This window comes from Plecotus auritus (genome assembly GCF_963455305.1).
Source record: "Plecotus auritus genome assembly, chromosome: 5".
Classification (NCBI taxonomy): domain Eukaryota; kingdom Metazoa; phylum Chordata; class Mammalia; order Chiroptera; family Vespertilionidae; genus Plecotus; species Plecotus auritus.
This window is the reverse complement of record NC_137776.1, coordinates 3,996,767-4,010,087: the sequence shown is the minus strand read 5'-3', so window position 1 is coordinate 4,010,087 and position 13,321 is coordinate 3,996,767. Positions and strand designations below refer to the sequence as shown.

At 51.9% G+C, this 13,321-nt stretch overlaps 1 protein-coding gene across 8 annotated transcripts in view; it reads right to left on the bottom strand.

Annotated features, from left to right (window-relative positions):
- The window catches only part of MYO1B (myosin IB), a 158,554-nt gene that overhangs the window by 60,760 nt on the left and 84,473 nt on the right, over positions 1-13,321 (bottom strand). For all 8 annotated transcript variants that reach the window (XM_080667320.1, XM_080667324.1, XM_080667322.1 and 5 more), the window contains exons 5-7: positions 11,215-11,319; positions 8,043-8,089; positions 3,772-3,835 (exon numbers count right to left, since the gene is read on the bottom strand). In XM_080667320.1, the coding sequence (XP_080523446.1) occupies positions 3,772-3,835; positions 8,043-8,089; positions 11,215-11,319 (216 nt within the window). The remainder of the gene's footprint in view (positions 1-3,771; positions 3,836-8,042; positions 8,090-11,214; positions 11,320-13,321) is intronic.

The window sequence follows — 13,321 nt, the reverse complement described above, 5'->3', positions numbered from 1 at the left end:
GCACCATCGGGGAATGAGTGGGCACCGACTACAAACATGCGGACCTTCTCCTCTTGGTGCACAGGGTCCCCCGCTCACAGCACTCCCGCCACCCACACCCACAGCAGCAGCTCTTCCCACGGAGGGATGCCAGGCCCTGAGAGAGCACAGCACAGGGGTGGGGGGGGGGCAGTGGGCAGGTGTCCTTCACCGTCAAAGCTCCCCCCGCGACCTCCCCCTGGTGCTAAGGACCCTGCCAAGCCCCCCACGCATTAGCCCACCCCACAGTGACACCGTAACGATACGGACAGATAACGGCCTGGCGCCACGCATCCAACCCCACGCCAACAAGCCAACCGCGGTCCTCCTTCAAGACACCAACACTTTCCACGCCTGGGACGGGCCGCACGGTGCACCGCAACACGCCGGCCGGGCTGCTCGCGGCCGAGGGCGCGGAGTCATGGCCACGGCTTCCCGACCCGGCGGACGGCCACGCAGTCCAAGCGGAGCATTCCGTGTGCGGCGTGTGGAAAGGAATGCTGGCCCCTGCCCGTCTTGACCCCCGCGGCTCGCCTGATACGATCGATCGATCGGTGACTGCGATCACATTCAAGGAGGAAGCAGGCGGCTTGCACACCGCGAGGGGCCAGGGGTCAGGGGTCAGGGGTCAGGGAAGGGAACGCCCTGCCCTTCCTCCAGCACAGGGGTGGGAAAACTTTCTGACTCGAGGGCCACCATGGGTTCTTAAACTGGACCGGAGGGCCGGAACAGAAGCATGGATGGAGTGTTTGTGTGAACTAATATAAATTCAAAGTAAAGGAGCGGAGGGGAGAGCAAGAGAACCCTCCGCTCTTTCGGCTCCGCGGGCTGGATAGAACAGCCGAACGGGCCGTAGTTTGCCCACGGCTGGTCCAGCAGGTGCTTCTCCTCGTTATCTCACTCCCCCGGGCCCCGCCCTCAGTCGGCGTGAGAGTCCCCACTTTACAGGTGAGAAAAGCAGGCCCCCTGCCAGGGTTACCGAGCGATAATCCCAAGCTTTGGTGGCGAAGGCTTTCTGCCTAGTCTGCTCTTTAAAATTGCCAGCGAGCCCTGGCTGGTGCGGCTCAGTGGATAGAGCGTCGGCCTGCGGACTGAAGGGTCCCGGGTTTGATTCCGGCCAAGGGCACATGCCTGGGTTGTGGGCTTGGTCCCCCGTGGGGGGCTTGCAGGAGGCGGCCGATCAATGATTCTCTCTCATCATTGATGTTTCTATCTATCTCTCTCTCCCTTTCTCTCTGAAATCAATAAAAATATTTAAAAAAAAAAATTCCAGCGAAAAGAATGCAAACCCCAGAAACACGTGGAAATGCGTGCTTTACAGGAGGCAGCCGATCCGTGATGCTCTCTCGACACGGAGGCTTCTCTCTCTCCCCCCTCTCCCTTCCTCTCTAAAATCAATAAAAGCATTTTTTTTAAAAAGAAATATTATCGCACATTAACCAAACATCTGGCCGTGCTTCCCTATTTTATCTCCTCAAATGACAGCAAACGCTTGCCATTGTCCATGTTTTCCACCGTCTCCTCATGACACACCCTCAGCGATGTTCTCGGCTTCGGGGGAGACCGGTGGCACAGACCACCTCCTGCGGGGAAAGAGCCCGCGACTGGCTTTCTTTTCTACTTGCTGGGCCTGCAGCCGGCCCCACGGCCTGTGCCCTTCCCGGGGTCACGGTCACAGCCGCCCACCTGCTTTCACTCGGCGGCGGCTGGGAAAGGGGGCAAAATCGGCTTCCTACAACCTGGCCGGTCCTGTCCTCTCTTCAAGGTTACGAGATGCTGGCTTTTGGCAGTTTGGAGAGAACAAGAGGGGTGTGCCCAGCGCTTCACCCCCATGCCCGAGGCCAGACGCCGCAGCTCCCCGTGACCCGCTCTGAGTCAGCCCGTCTACGCAGAGCGAAGTCTCCTGCTCTCACCACTAATGTATCCCTTTCCTCTCCCAAGCAAAGGATCCTCTAAAACACCAGGGTGTTCCCACTACCACAAATCTCAATGCAACTTCCTTGTGGGGACAAACAGTAACCAACACCATCTGAAACCCATTCGCGAGGGTACAGTAACCCCAACTGGGAAAGCACTGAGGGTTTCATGTTTATTCTCCATGGATACCTAACAGCCAGAGGGCAGGCCGGCATGTCTGTGTGAAGCTTACACTTCAAAACCTCAGACCCCAGACCCGCGTTACTGTCCAATCCTTGTAAGAAAGCAATCCTTACGTACTCTCCCAGCGTCCTCAAAAGGAGTCCTGACTCAGTCATTTCAGAATCAGAACACACCGGTGTACGTTCTGTAACGAAAACAGTGAGCGTGTCCTCCTTTTAAAAAACCGTGTGTTGCCGAAACCGGTTTGACTCAGTGGATAGAGCGTCGGCCTGCGGACTGAAGGGTCCCGGGTTCGATTCCGGTCAAGGGCATGTACTTTGGTTGCGGGCACATCCCCAGTGGGGGGTGTGCAGGAGGCAGCTGATCGATGTTTCTCTCTCATCGATGTTTCTAGCTCTCTATCCCTCTCCCTTCCTCTCTGTAAAAATATCAATAAAATATATTTAAAAAAACAACAACAACAAAAACCCGTGTGTTATTAAACTGGTAACTCGAGTGGAGTTGTGTGGTACAAAGTACACGAGGAAGACTTACGGTTATATTTCAGAATAAAGACGAACTGTGCCTTTAAATGGGGGTCTGAGAACTGGGCCTGCCTTTTCCTGTGCAGCTCTCAGCGGCCGCCAGGCCCCGGGAAGGGAGGGAGGCGAACTAGCAAGCCGGGCAGGCTTACCGTCATTGGATTTGGGCACCGTACGTGCTTTTTTTTGCTTCCCGACTGGACACATTAAACCATGTAACCTAACCAATTTCATATTAACACTCACTGCTGGAAATAGTCTCTAATAGCTATGCATTTCGGCAAACAGAGGTCATCTCAACGCATGGCACACGCCTTGTGTAGTCAGGCAAACTCAAACGGAAAATTAGCCCAGCCGGCGTGGCTCAGGGGTGGAGCGTCGACCTATGAACCAGGAGGTCACAGTTCGATTCCAGGTCAGGACACGTGCCCGGGTTGTAGGCCTGATCTCCAGAAGGGGGTTTGCAGGAGGCAGCCGATCCATGATTCTCTCTCATCACTGAGGTGTGTGTCTCTCTCTCTCTCCCTCTGCCTTCCTCCTGGAACTCAATAAAAATAGAGCTTAAAAAATAAAATAGAATAAATGGAAAATTAACTACTTAAAAAACTATAAAACGGTGGAAATGGGAAGAGCCATACAATTTATTCAACTCAATCCCATGGATTCAAAGATGAGAAAACCCCAGCCCGACAAGGATGCGCTCTGACTAGTGAGGTAATGTTTTTAAATCAGCTGTATCGTTTGCCCAGGTTACTTAAACACTAACTACCTAGTGGCGTTCGTTCCTCTAGCCTAGAGCAGGCCTGGGTTTGTTAAATAAAATAACGGTTGGAGAATCTCCTTTATCACTGGATTGGCTTAGGGTCCATAGGGATTGAATACAGTTGGACTAATACCTATTTCTTCAGCAGGCTCCTAAAAAGTTTTTCAAAGGTAAAGATTATGCCACCTTTAAAAAAGACTTAGAAGTTATATAAGACAACCTGAAACCTATAGGTTAAACGTCTAAGCAGTATACGAAGACATAGTCTTATACCCATCTCTTCAAGATCCACGTAACGACAATGTTCCATTTTAAACACACGTTTTACTATTTTAAACTTCTTTAAGAGAATTCAAATAAAATACTCACAGTTACTAATCACTCCTCCCAGGGGATCGCCTTTGAAGTCGAATTCAATATCCATATATTTGCCCTGCCGAAGAAAGACGTGGTGAGTTTTCAAGATCCTCTCAAAATACTCAGTCAGCGTACCCTCTTAGGGAACAGCAGCAGCGTAAGCCCTTTATTTTTGTTTAAATGTAATTAAGAAAGACACCGTTTATGTAACCATGGCGCACAACAATATGCCCCCATGAATAATTCACATTAAATACCCCATTCGCTCCAAACTACCATATCCCAGTGCGAATCCAAGAACAGATCACCTCGGCCGTCGTGTAAATTTCCCACTTCAGATATGTTTCCAATTCTGAAGGGCTGTGTCTTCCATTCAACAATAAAACTGCGGAAAATCAGTATTCCTTGTATATGCGTTCGTGGGGAAGGTAAATTATTTCATTTTTATAGGCAAAATATGCGTAAGCCATGGCTAGAAACTCCACAGACACTGGGCCCGGGGGAACACTTAAAGTATTGTTTTTATATCTCCTCAAATCAAATACAGGACCATGTGGGGGACCAGCTCAGAATCAAAGACCGCTCAGCATTCCTCTCCCAGGCTTTGATCTAGATTACACAGCCGTATATGACCGGGTTCGCGTTATACTTTATAGACAGCCTGTTAAACACAGGGAAGCACGGGTGGTGTGTCACACGGTCCTTTTCCCAGAACTGCTCTGTAACTGCCTGGTTAAAGAGTAACCAGTGGGAGAGAAGGGCCCGGCAGCTGCTTTTGGTTTGGAAAAGGGTGTGTTGGTCGAAGAAGGAGAATTCGGATTTGCTTCTTGGTGTGACCTCCTGGTTCGTAATAGCCAGAGAGGTGGTTGGTAAATCTCTCCCCCAGAGAATGGCGTACACTCCTTTCTATTTGCGAAATCATGGTGAGGGAGGGGACACAGGATCGCACGGCACCCAGGCAACAGGGCAACTGGTGACTCTTTCTTAGCTCGCACACGCTCTCCTGCCTTCTCCCTCCCGTTATCCTGGGTCTTCTGCCCGTTTAAAGCCTTCACAGCCCTAGCCGGTTTGGCTCAGGGGACAGAGCATCGGCCTGCGGACTGACAGGTCCCAGGTTGCGGGCTCAATCCCCAGTAGGGAGCGTGCCGGAGGCAGCCGATCAATGATCTCTCTCATCATTGATGTGTCTATCTCTCCCTCTCCCTCTCTGAAATCAATAAAAAATATATTAAAAAAAAACAAAACCAACCCCTCACTGAGTAGTCATTAAGTAAAGGTCTATAAAGGTCTATAAAAGTAGTCAGCAGGGAAACCAAGGCTCAGCTCCTGCCCTCAGACACTCTCGGCCTCGGGGGCTGGAGAGAGATACACAGGACTGTACGGTGCATGGGGTGCCTGCTGTACTGTGCACGGAGAAAAGGGACCGCGGGGAAGCAGGAAGTCTGCCCTCAGCGTCAGAGGCCAGGCAGGCAAGGAGGGGGAGCAGGAAGGAGCAGGCGTCAGAGCTGGCCTCCTAGAGCAGGGGTCCTCAAACTTTTTAAACAGGGGGCCAGTTCACTGTCCCTCAGACCGTCGGAGGGCCGGACTATAGTTTAAAAAAAAAACGATGAACAAATTCCTGTGCGCACTGCGGGCCCGGGACGCGTCGGCTGCTAAGCAGGACAGGCAGCGGCCCCCGGCAGGCCGGATCCATGTCCTCGGCGGGCCGCCTGTGGCCCGCGGGCTGTAGTTTGAGGACCCCTGTTTGAGGATGGGGCGGGACACAGGAGCCCACCATGACATTGAGATGTGCGCTGGGTCACAAAGGTTCCCGAACAAGGGTGCCACAGCCACACATGCCTCCTGACAAGACCACTCTGGCTAGTGTGCAGTGGACAGGAAGAAAACCAGGCCAGGCGCCTAATAGGAGGAGGTGGCCGTCATCGGGGAGACACGTGGGTGGCTTTAAGCAGGAGTCGCAGTGAACGGGGAGAGTAAAGAGAGCAGAGAGCGAGGCAGCGGGTCGCCGTGACAGGTCCTGGGTGGATGTACAAGGTCAGAGAGGAGGGGCAAGGCGTCAAAGCCCAGGAGTGCGGCCCCTCCTGGGGACACTGGTCTGAAGTGTCAGCTGCAGGGAGCATGCCTAGGCGACCACCACAGGGTCGACCAAGTATCTCCCTGAAGAGATCCAGAAGGTCATGCTGGCCCTGGCTGGTTTGCTCATTGGGTAGAATGTTGGCCCGTGGACTGAAGGGTAGCGGGTTCAATTCCTGATCAAGGGCACGGACCCCAGTCGCCGGTTTGATCCCCAGTCCCAGTAGGGCACACGAGGAGGCAACCAGTCCACGTGTGTCTCTCACATCGGTGTCCCTCTCCCCCCACCCCCCTTTCCAGTCTCTCTAAAGATCAATGGAAAAATATCCTCGGGTGAGGATTTAAAAAAAGAGAGAAGTTCAGCCCTAACCGGTTTGTCTCAGTGGATAGAGCGTCAGTTTGCGGACTGAAAGGTTCCAGGTTCGATTCCGGTCAAGGGCATGTACCCTGGTTGCGGGCACATCCCCAGTAGGAGGTGTGCAGGAGGCAGCTGATCGATGTTTCTAACTCTCTATCCCTCTCCCTTCCTCTCTGTAAAATATCAATAAAATATATATATATAAAAAAGAGAGAGAAGTTCATTCCGGGTTAACCCGTCACACACTGTCCAAGGAAATGCGATTTCCATGAGTCATAAACACGGCTATCTATGGTCGCTTTGCACACAGTAGAGAAATTACTAAAAGCTGGGCGTGAAATGATTTAGCCTATAATCCAGTCTTAATTTCATATCCTAACACCTCTGTGATATTAGGATTTCTCTGAATTTACTTAATAAGCCAAGCCTTTCAGTAGCGCTCAAACGTCACAAAGCGGTCAAGACTCTGAGCAACGTGGCTTTCTCGACGTTTAAGGTCTACGGGCTAAGTATATCTGCAAATGTTTTCTGTCAAGCGTGTGTCATTTGCAAAAAGCAAAACGTAAAACCTCCACAGAGCAGCCTGCTCTCTCGGAACGACTTCTCTCTGCCCACGCTCCCGTGGCTGCTGGTTCTATTTATGTAATGAGATTAGCCATGTTACCACAGCAGGGCAGGCAGGGCTAATCCAACAGGAAAAGGGCAGGGCCTTGCCACCGGAACCTTCCGCGTTCTAAGCCATCAACCATCTCGGCGGAGGCCTCGCTCTGGCCTGGAGCCCTGAGAACCCCACGCGGGAACAGACAGAGGAGCTGACGGAAGGGAAGAGGAAGGGCAGGCGGGGTCTGCGGCAAAGAGGCATCGAAGATCCGAATCGGTCCCAAGCCGTGTAGGAGAGGAGAGCTTATGAAGTCCATGATCTTTTAATATAAAACTCGTTAAACTCTAGAAAAAAGGAACCGATTCCAAGCCCTGACCGGGTTAACCCCGTTGGTTAGAGCATCGTCCCAATACACCAAGGTTTTGGGCTCAGGTCTCGTCAGGGCACATACCAGAATCAACCACTGAATGCATACGTAAGTGCGACAGCAAGTCGATGCTTCTCTCTCCCTCTCCCTCTCTGAAATCAATCAGTGAATGAATAAAAAGAAGGAACCGATTTCAAAATGCTAGCCTCACACTCAGCATACTCCCCCTGCGGCCTCCAGGAAAGACCGGGGTGGGGCGGGGCTGGGCAGGGCTGGAGAGTCCGGTGGGCAGATGTGCAGTCATGCAGAGATGAGGGGAGACGAAGCTGGAAAGTTCTCTCCGTGGAATCAGCATTTTCCAACTCAGCCCCATGCCAAGCAACAATCGGCTTCAGCTTTTATTGTTCAGTCCTCTCTCCCCGCCCCCACTGGCTGCCAATCCCAGTGACTGTATCTCGCTTGAGCTTTAGAATATACTCCATCCACCCTGGTATCACTGTATGAAGGAGACAACCGGGACAGCATACAAACTCAGTTCATCCTTCCTTCTACTTAATTTCTGACTCTTAATTATGATTTCTAAATACCACAATGTAGACAAGTGAAGAGTTATTCTAAATAGCCTCAGTTAAATTGCTCATGGGATCTTAAGATAGGTGATGAGAAAACATGAAGAAAAAAAAAAATAGCTTGTCACTCCAAGAATGAAAAAAGGGAAATTCCAGAAAGCAAAGAACAGTCCATTTAAAACACACCGAGTTTCAATAGCAATGGTGTTCTTATTTTTCAAATGTGCTTATTAAGAAATATTAAACATCTCCTGGCTGTTTACACACGCACGAGCTAAATATTAGTGTTAACACTTGTGCTTTACAAATACTTACAAATCTAGAGGAGTTGTCATTCCTGACAGTCTTGGCATTTCCAAAAGCTAGGAAGAAAGGAATTGGTGCATGGTTAAATGGGCAGAAAGTCATTTCCCACAGAAAGATAAAGCAACTATCATACGTGCGATTTATAAATCCTACAACATACAACTTGGAGCAATGACGTGGCTGTCTAAAATTTCCACAGAAGCACCCTTAGCAGAAGTCTACTAAAGCTTCCGTGTCTTGTAAGTTCACAGAAAAAGAGCGTCATTCCTATGATTCATGGAATTTCCCCCCAGTTATTACTGTAACTCAATCTCAGGATCTTGTAACTGTGCTGACAGCAGGGAATGGAGTGGCTAGCAGGCACGGCTTCTGAGCCCTTCACCATTATCCTCAGCGAATAAGGTCATTCAGTGATAACTACCACTTGCGATTGCCAGAAGTGCTGTGGAACTTGCTGAGGTCTCCAGATTAAATAAGGCTCCAAGAATCTTTGAATTGTTTAATTAGTTTGAAGTCAAGCTATTTATAACAGAAAGACGAAGAGATTCAAAAACTAACATCCTTGCCAATAGGCTAAACATGGCCCTCCAACCTAAGTGGAACTTTCTAGAATATCAAGAAAGCCAAGCCCAGCTGGCGTGGCTCAGGCGTTGAGCGTCGACCTACGAACCAAGAGGTCACGGTTCGATTTCCAGTCAGGTCACATGCCCGGATTGTGGGCTCGATCCCCAGGGTGGGGCATGGGGGAGGCAGCCGATCCATGCTTCCCTCTCATCGTTGATGTTTCTCTCTCTCTCCCGCTCTCTGAATCAATAATATATATATATATAATAATAATAATAAAAAAGAAAGCCACACTGGCCCAAGACTCAAATCCAGGTGGGTTCCAATCTCCACTGCTTCGGAGCCGAGTTCCCCCACGGGCCCCCTTTGAAATGAGGGCACCTAAGAGCCACAGGTTGATGCCACCCGGCACAGTGTTCCTTTGAGCACAGGCGGCTCACGGTGTCGTAAGGTAAAAAGGCTGCTTCACCAGCTGTGCACAGGTAGCGAAGGACTGGGTGAATATGCCGTGTAAGCGGACAGGAGCCCTGTCCCACGGCCTGGAAGCCCCGCCGAGCCTCACACTCTACTGTGCACACCCAGGGCCTAGGGATCTTGTGAAGGTGCAGACGTGGGTCCAGCGGATCAGGGCATGACATTCTGCGTCTCGGCCGGTCCCTCGGCTGTTAACTGGGATCCGTGGGCCGCACGGCAGCTGGCAAGACTGAGACACGATGATGTGTGAGCAGAAATCCATGTTCAGATGGAGAGACCAGCATCTGGAAAGCTTCCATCATCTCATTCAATCCAACGGAGAGAAGGTGACTGGAGCAGCAAGAGCTCAATCGGTAACTCAGGGCGTAAAGCTGGTCCGAGTGTTGAAAGCAACCACGGGGCCAGGTGAGGAAGTGTGTGTTCAAGTTCAAGTTCACTTTGGATATTCAGCAGCCAAACTTGATGTATTTCACATTAGCTGGCTTTTTTTATTTTTATTGTTTAAAAATATATTTTTATTCATTTCAGAGAGGAAGGGAGAGGGAGAGAGAGATAGAAACATCCATGATGAGAGAGAATCACTCCTCGGCTGCCTCCTGCACGCCCCTTATGGGGAATGAGTCCGCAACCCAGGGATGTGCCCTTGACCGGAATCGAACCCAGGATCCTTCAGTCCACAGGCCGATGCTCTATCCAACTGAGCCAAACCGGTCAGGGCACATATGGCTTTTTAAATATTTCTGATTTTTTTTTAAAAAAGGTGTGTCCTCCTCAGTTAAGACAAAGTTCACCAAGTCAACAGGGCAGTTCTCAGGGCAGAGACACCGCCTGGGGTGGGTGTGGGGTGGCAGGTCCCTGACACCGAATTCTCTCTTTAACACCAAGCAGACTGAGGTGCTGTACTGAGCGAGGAAACCTGACCCAGGAAACACTCCAGAAGGGTGCTGGCTGACATCCGCACTTCCATCCCACGTCCACCCGCTGAAAGGCTGGAAGGCCATCAACGCCACCTGAGAACAGTGAGTGTGGCCCTCCAGGGGTCGGGAGGACCAGGACACAGTTTGGGGTTTCCACGGGCCCGTCCTTCCTGGTGGGTGTGACCATGTCGAGGTGCCAAGGAAACCAGCTTGCACGGCCCCGACGTCCAGCTCCAGATGCCGATGCATGAAAGGCCGTGTGTTGTGGCTTGAAGGTCAAGTGAAGGAATTGCTTCAAAAAAAACTTTATTCAGGGCGGCATTCGCAAGCCATAAACCCTCTTTTCATCCAACGAATCTGAGCTGCACATTGCTGAACACAGCTCTGAACACTGGCGTCTCTGACTGTGAGCCACGGACTCAAAGACAAGGGCTCCCTCTCAGACGCTCGAGACACATTCCTCTGAGAGCATTGTTTTTCCAAGAGCATTGTTCTAGATGTCCATTTCCAGGAGCAGCTCCAGCTGGGAAGGGAAGCCTTCCCATCCGAGAGAGCGCATGCCCAGAGGCCTTCCTCCCACTTCCTGCCCGGGGCCTGGCTTCCAACCCCTCGGCTCAAGGGCCAGATTCCAATCACAGAGGCCAACTTCAGCGCTGCTCCCTGAGATCGCGGCATTCTCCAAACAAACATGCAGACACGCAACAACACGGGCAGCCCCCAAACTTAAAGGGAAGAGGCAGGGATGACACAAGTCCGATACTGGAATAAGAGGAAGATACGGCACTTTCTGTGACAGCTTCTCTATGGGTTAAGTTACTAAGGGGAAAGGAAGATCAATAACAATGGAACACATGTTTCAGTCTCTGCTTTTCACCCAGTCAAGGTATGTTGGTGACTTATTCCAACACCTGGGGGATAAGGATGCAAGGCATCTCCTTGTGATGAAGTGGAAGAAGAGGGTGAGGCCTGACAATGTAGGTAGGGGTTACTACACTGGGGGTACCCGCCCCCACTCCCCCACCCCCTCCCCCCGCCAACCACAAAGCAGCCGTGCGTTAAACTCGTTACATCTTGACCGTCTATGGCTTGGAACAAAGGGTCGAACCAAACAAGCCTCCTAGAGCAGGGATTCTAATCGGGTGGTTGCAGCCCCCAGGGCTCTGTGTGCCCAGAAAACCGGAGCCCCGGTCCGTGCGCACCGACCCCGCGGACACAGGGAGGCCTACCTTCCAGGACGGGGTTGGACTGTAAAAGCTGCTCCTTGACTTGATTGACTTCCGCCCCTTTCCCACACACAGCCGCCACGTAGGACATGACAAGCTTGCTGGCCTCTGTGGGTGAAAGGAAGCCAGGTTAACAAATGAAGCTGACATTAAGAAAGGAGAAATTTAGAGGAAGGAAATTGGGAAGACAAAACCCACCAACGGCGGTTCAAATGCCTCTCTACCCGGGAATACATAATGCCTTACAAATCTTTTACGGTATTCGTCCTTCCTCTTCAACAACACATCCTGAATTAGCTACAACGGGAACTGTGCTTAAGGTATCCCTGGGCCACTAAACAATCCGCTGAGGGACATCACCCACAACAGCCTTGGGCAAACTACGGCCCGCGGGCCGGATCCGGCTGTTCTATCCGGTTCTCTTGCTCTCCCCTCCGCTCCTTTACTTTGAATTTATATTAGTTCACACAAACACTCCATCCATGCTTTTGTTCCGGCCCTCCGGTCCAGTTTAAGAACCCATGGTGGCCCTCGAGTCAAAAAGTTTGCCCACCCCTGGCCCACAACATCCCAGGGGGACTATCTCCTTAAAGCGGCCGTTCACATAGAATGACTCTATCATACACGTTGATTCAAGCCCAACATAACGTGGTAACCTGGGTATCCTTCCCAAATACATTTAAAAATGTTTAAAGAACTGGGTTTGCTCACAATTAGACTAAACTGATTACTCTTCAACTCAAACCACTGAGCAGCTGATCTAAGGGTTTGGTGACAGGAAACAGCCCTCCCGGGCTGCTGTGTACACAGCCCACTCGGCGCTCCGAAGGTGAGCTGGTGAAGGAAGAACAGGCGCCCGACGCAGTCCAAGGATTCTTGGCTCAAAGGTGGACACAACTTGCTTCTGGTGGTTTCGTCCTCCCATGCCTAGCAGCCCCCGTCCCCTCTTCACCTGCCCCCTAGAGATCCTTTTTGTCAATCCTCACCCGAGGATATTCTCCCACAGATGCTTAGAGACCGGAAGGGCGGAAGGAGGGGGAGAGAGAAACATGGATGTGAGAGAGACACATCGATTGGCTGCCTCCAGCAAGTGCCCCCAACCAGGGCCAGGGATGGAGTCTCCAATCAAGGTCTGAGCCCTCGACTAGAAATTGAACCCTCAACCCTTGGGCCCACAGCGCGACGCTCTAACGCAGTGGTCGGCCAACTGCGGCTCGCGAGCCACATGCGGCTCTTTGGCCCCTTGAGGGTGGCTCTTCCACAAAATACCACGGCCCGGGCGAGTCTGTTTTGAAGAAGTGGCGTTTGAAGAAGTTTAAGTTTAAAAAATTTGGCTCTCCAAAGAAATTTCAGTCGTTGTGCTGTTGGTATTTGGCTCTGTTGATGAATGAGTTTGCCGACCGCTGTTCTAACCAGTAAGTCACTCCAGCGAGGGTGAACCTGACCCCGTTAATACCGAGTTCCGAGAAATGTTCCCAGGATTCAGCGAAAAGGAGGTCTGCCGTCGATGCATTGGGGTGGGGGGTGCACAGTGAGTTAGACAGTGAAACAGGGTTCCCCTTTGCACAGGGCTTCCTGGAGGGCCGCGCGCACCTCGGAGCTCTGGAAAAGGACCTAGTGTGTGCCTTTCCCGAGCCGAGCTGCCTGGCATGTGCTTCTGGCTGAGCTGCCCATGCTCATGCCCGTCATCAGGCTCCGGGAACCGCCCCACGGCACCGCCGGCGGGAGGAAGCCTCTGCCAAGCTGGCCGTCAGGCAAGGAAACCAGCCCCCCACGCTGGCTCTCTCTCCAGGCTCGGCTGGGGCGGTCCCGGAGCAGGAGCGCCTTCCCGGGGGAGGGAAGGGGAGGGATGGCACCACTGCCTTGGAGGACAGGGGCCAATCTCAGCCCTGTGCGGACCTGCAGGTGGCTTCCAGCCCGTCCCACCGCTGCCGAGAGGAAGTGAGCTGGAATGCCGCCTGGGCGCACTGCCCACACACTGGTGCTGGCGTTAGGGCAGTGGTCGGCAAACTCATTGGTCCACAGAGCCAAATAGCAACAGGACAGCGACTGAAATTTCTCTGGAGAGCCACACTTTTTAAACTTAAACTTCTTCTAACGCCACTTCTTC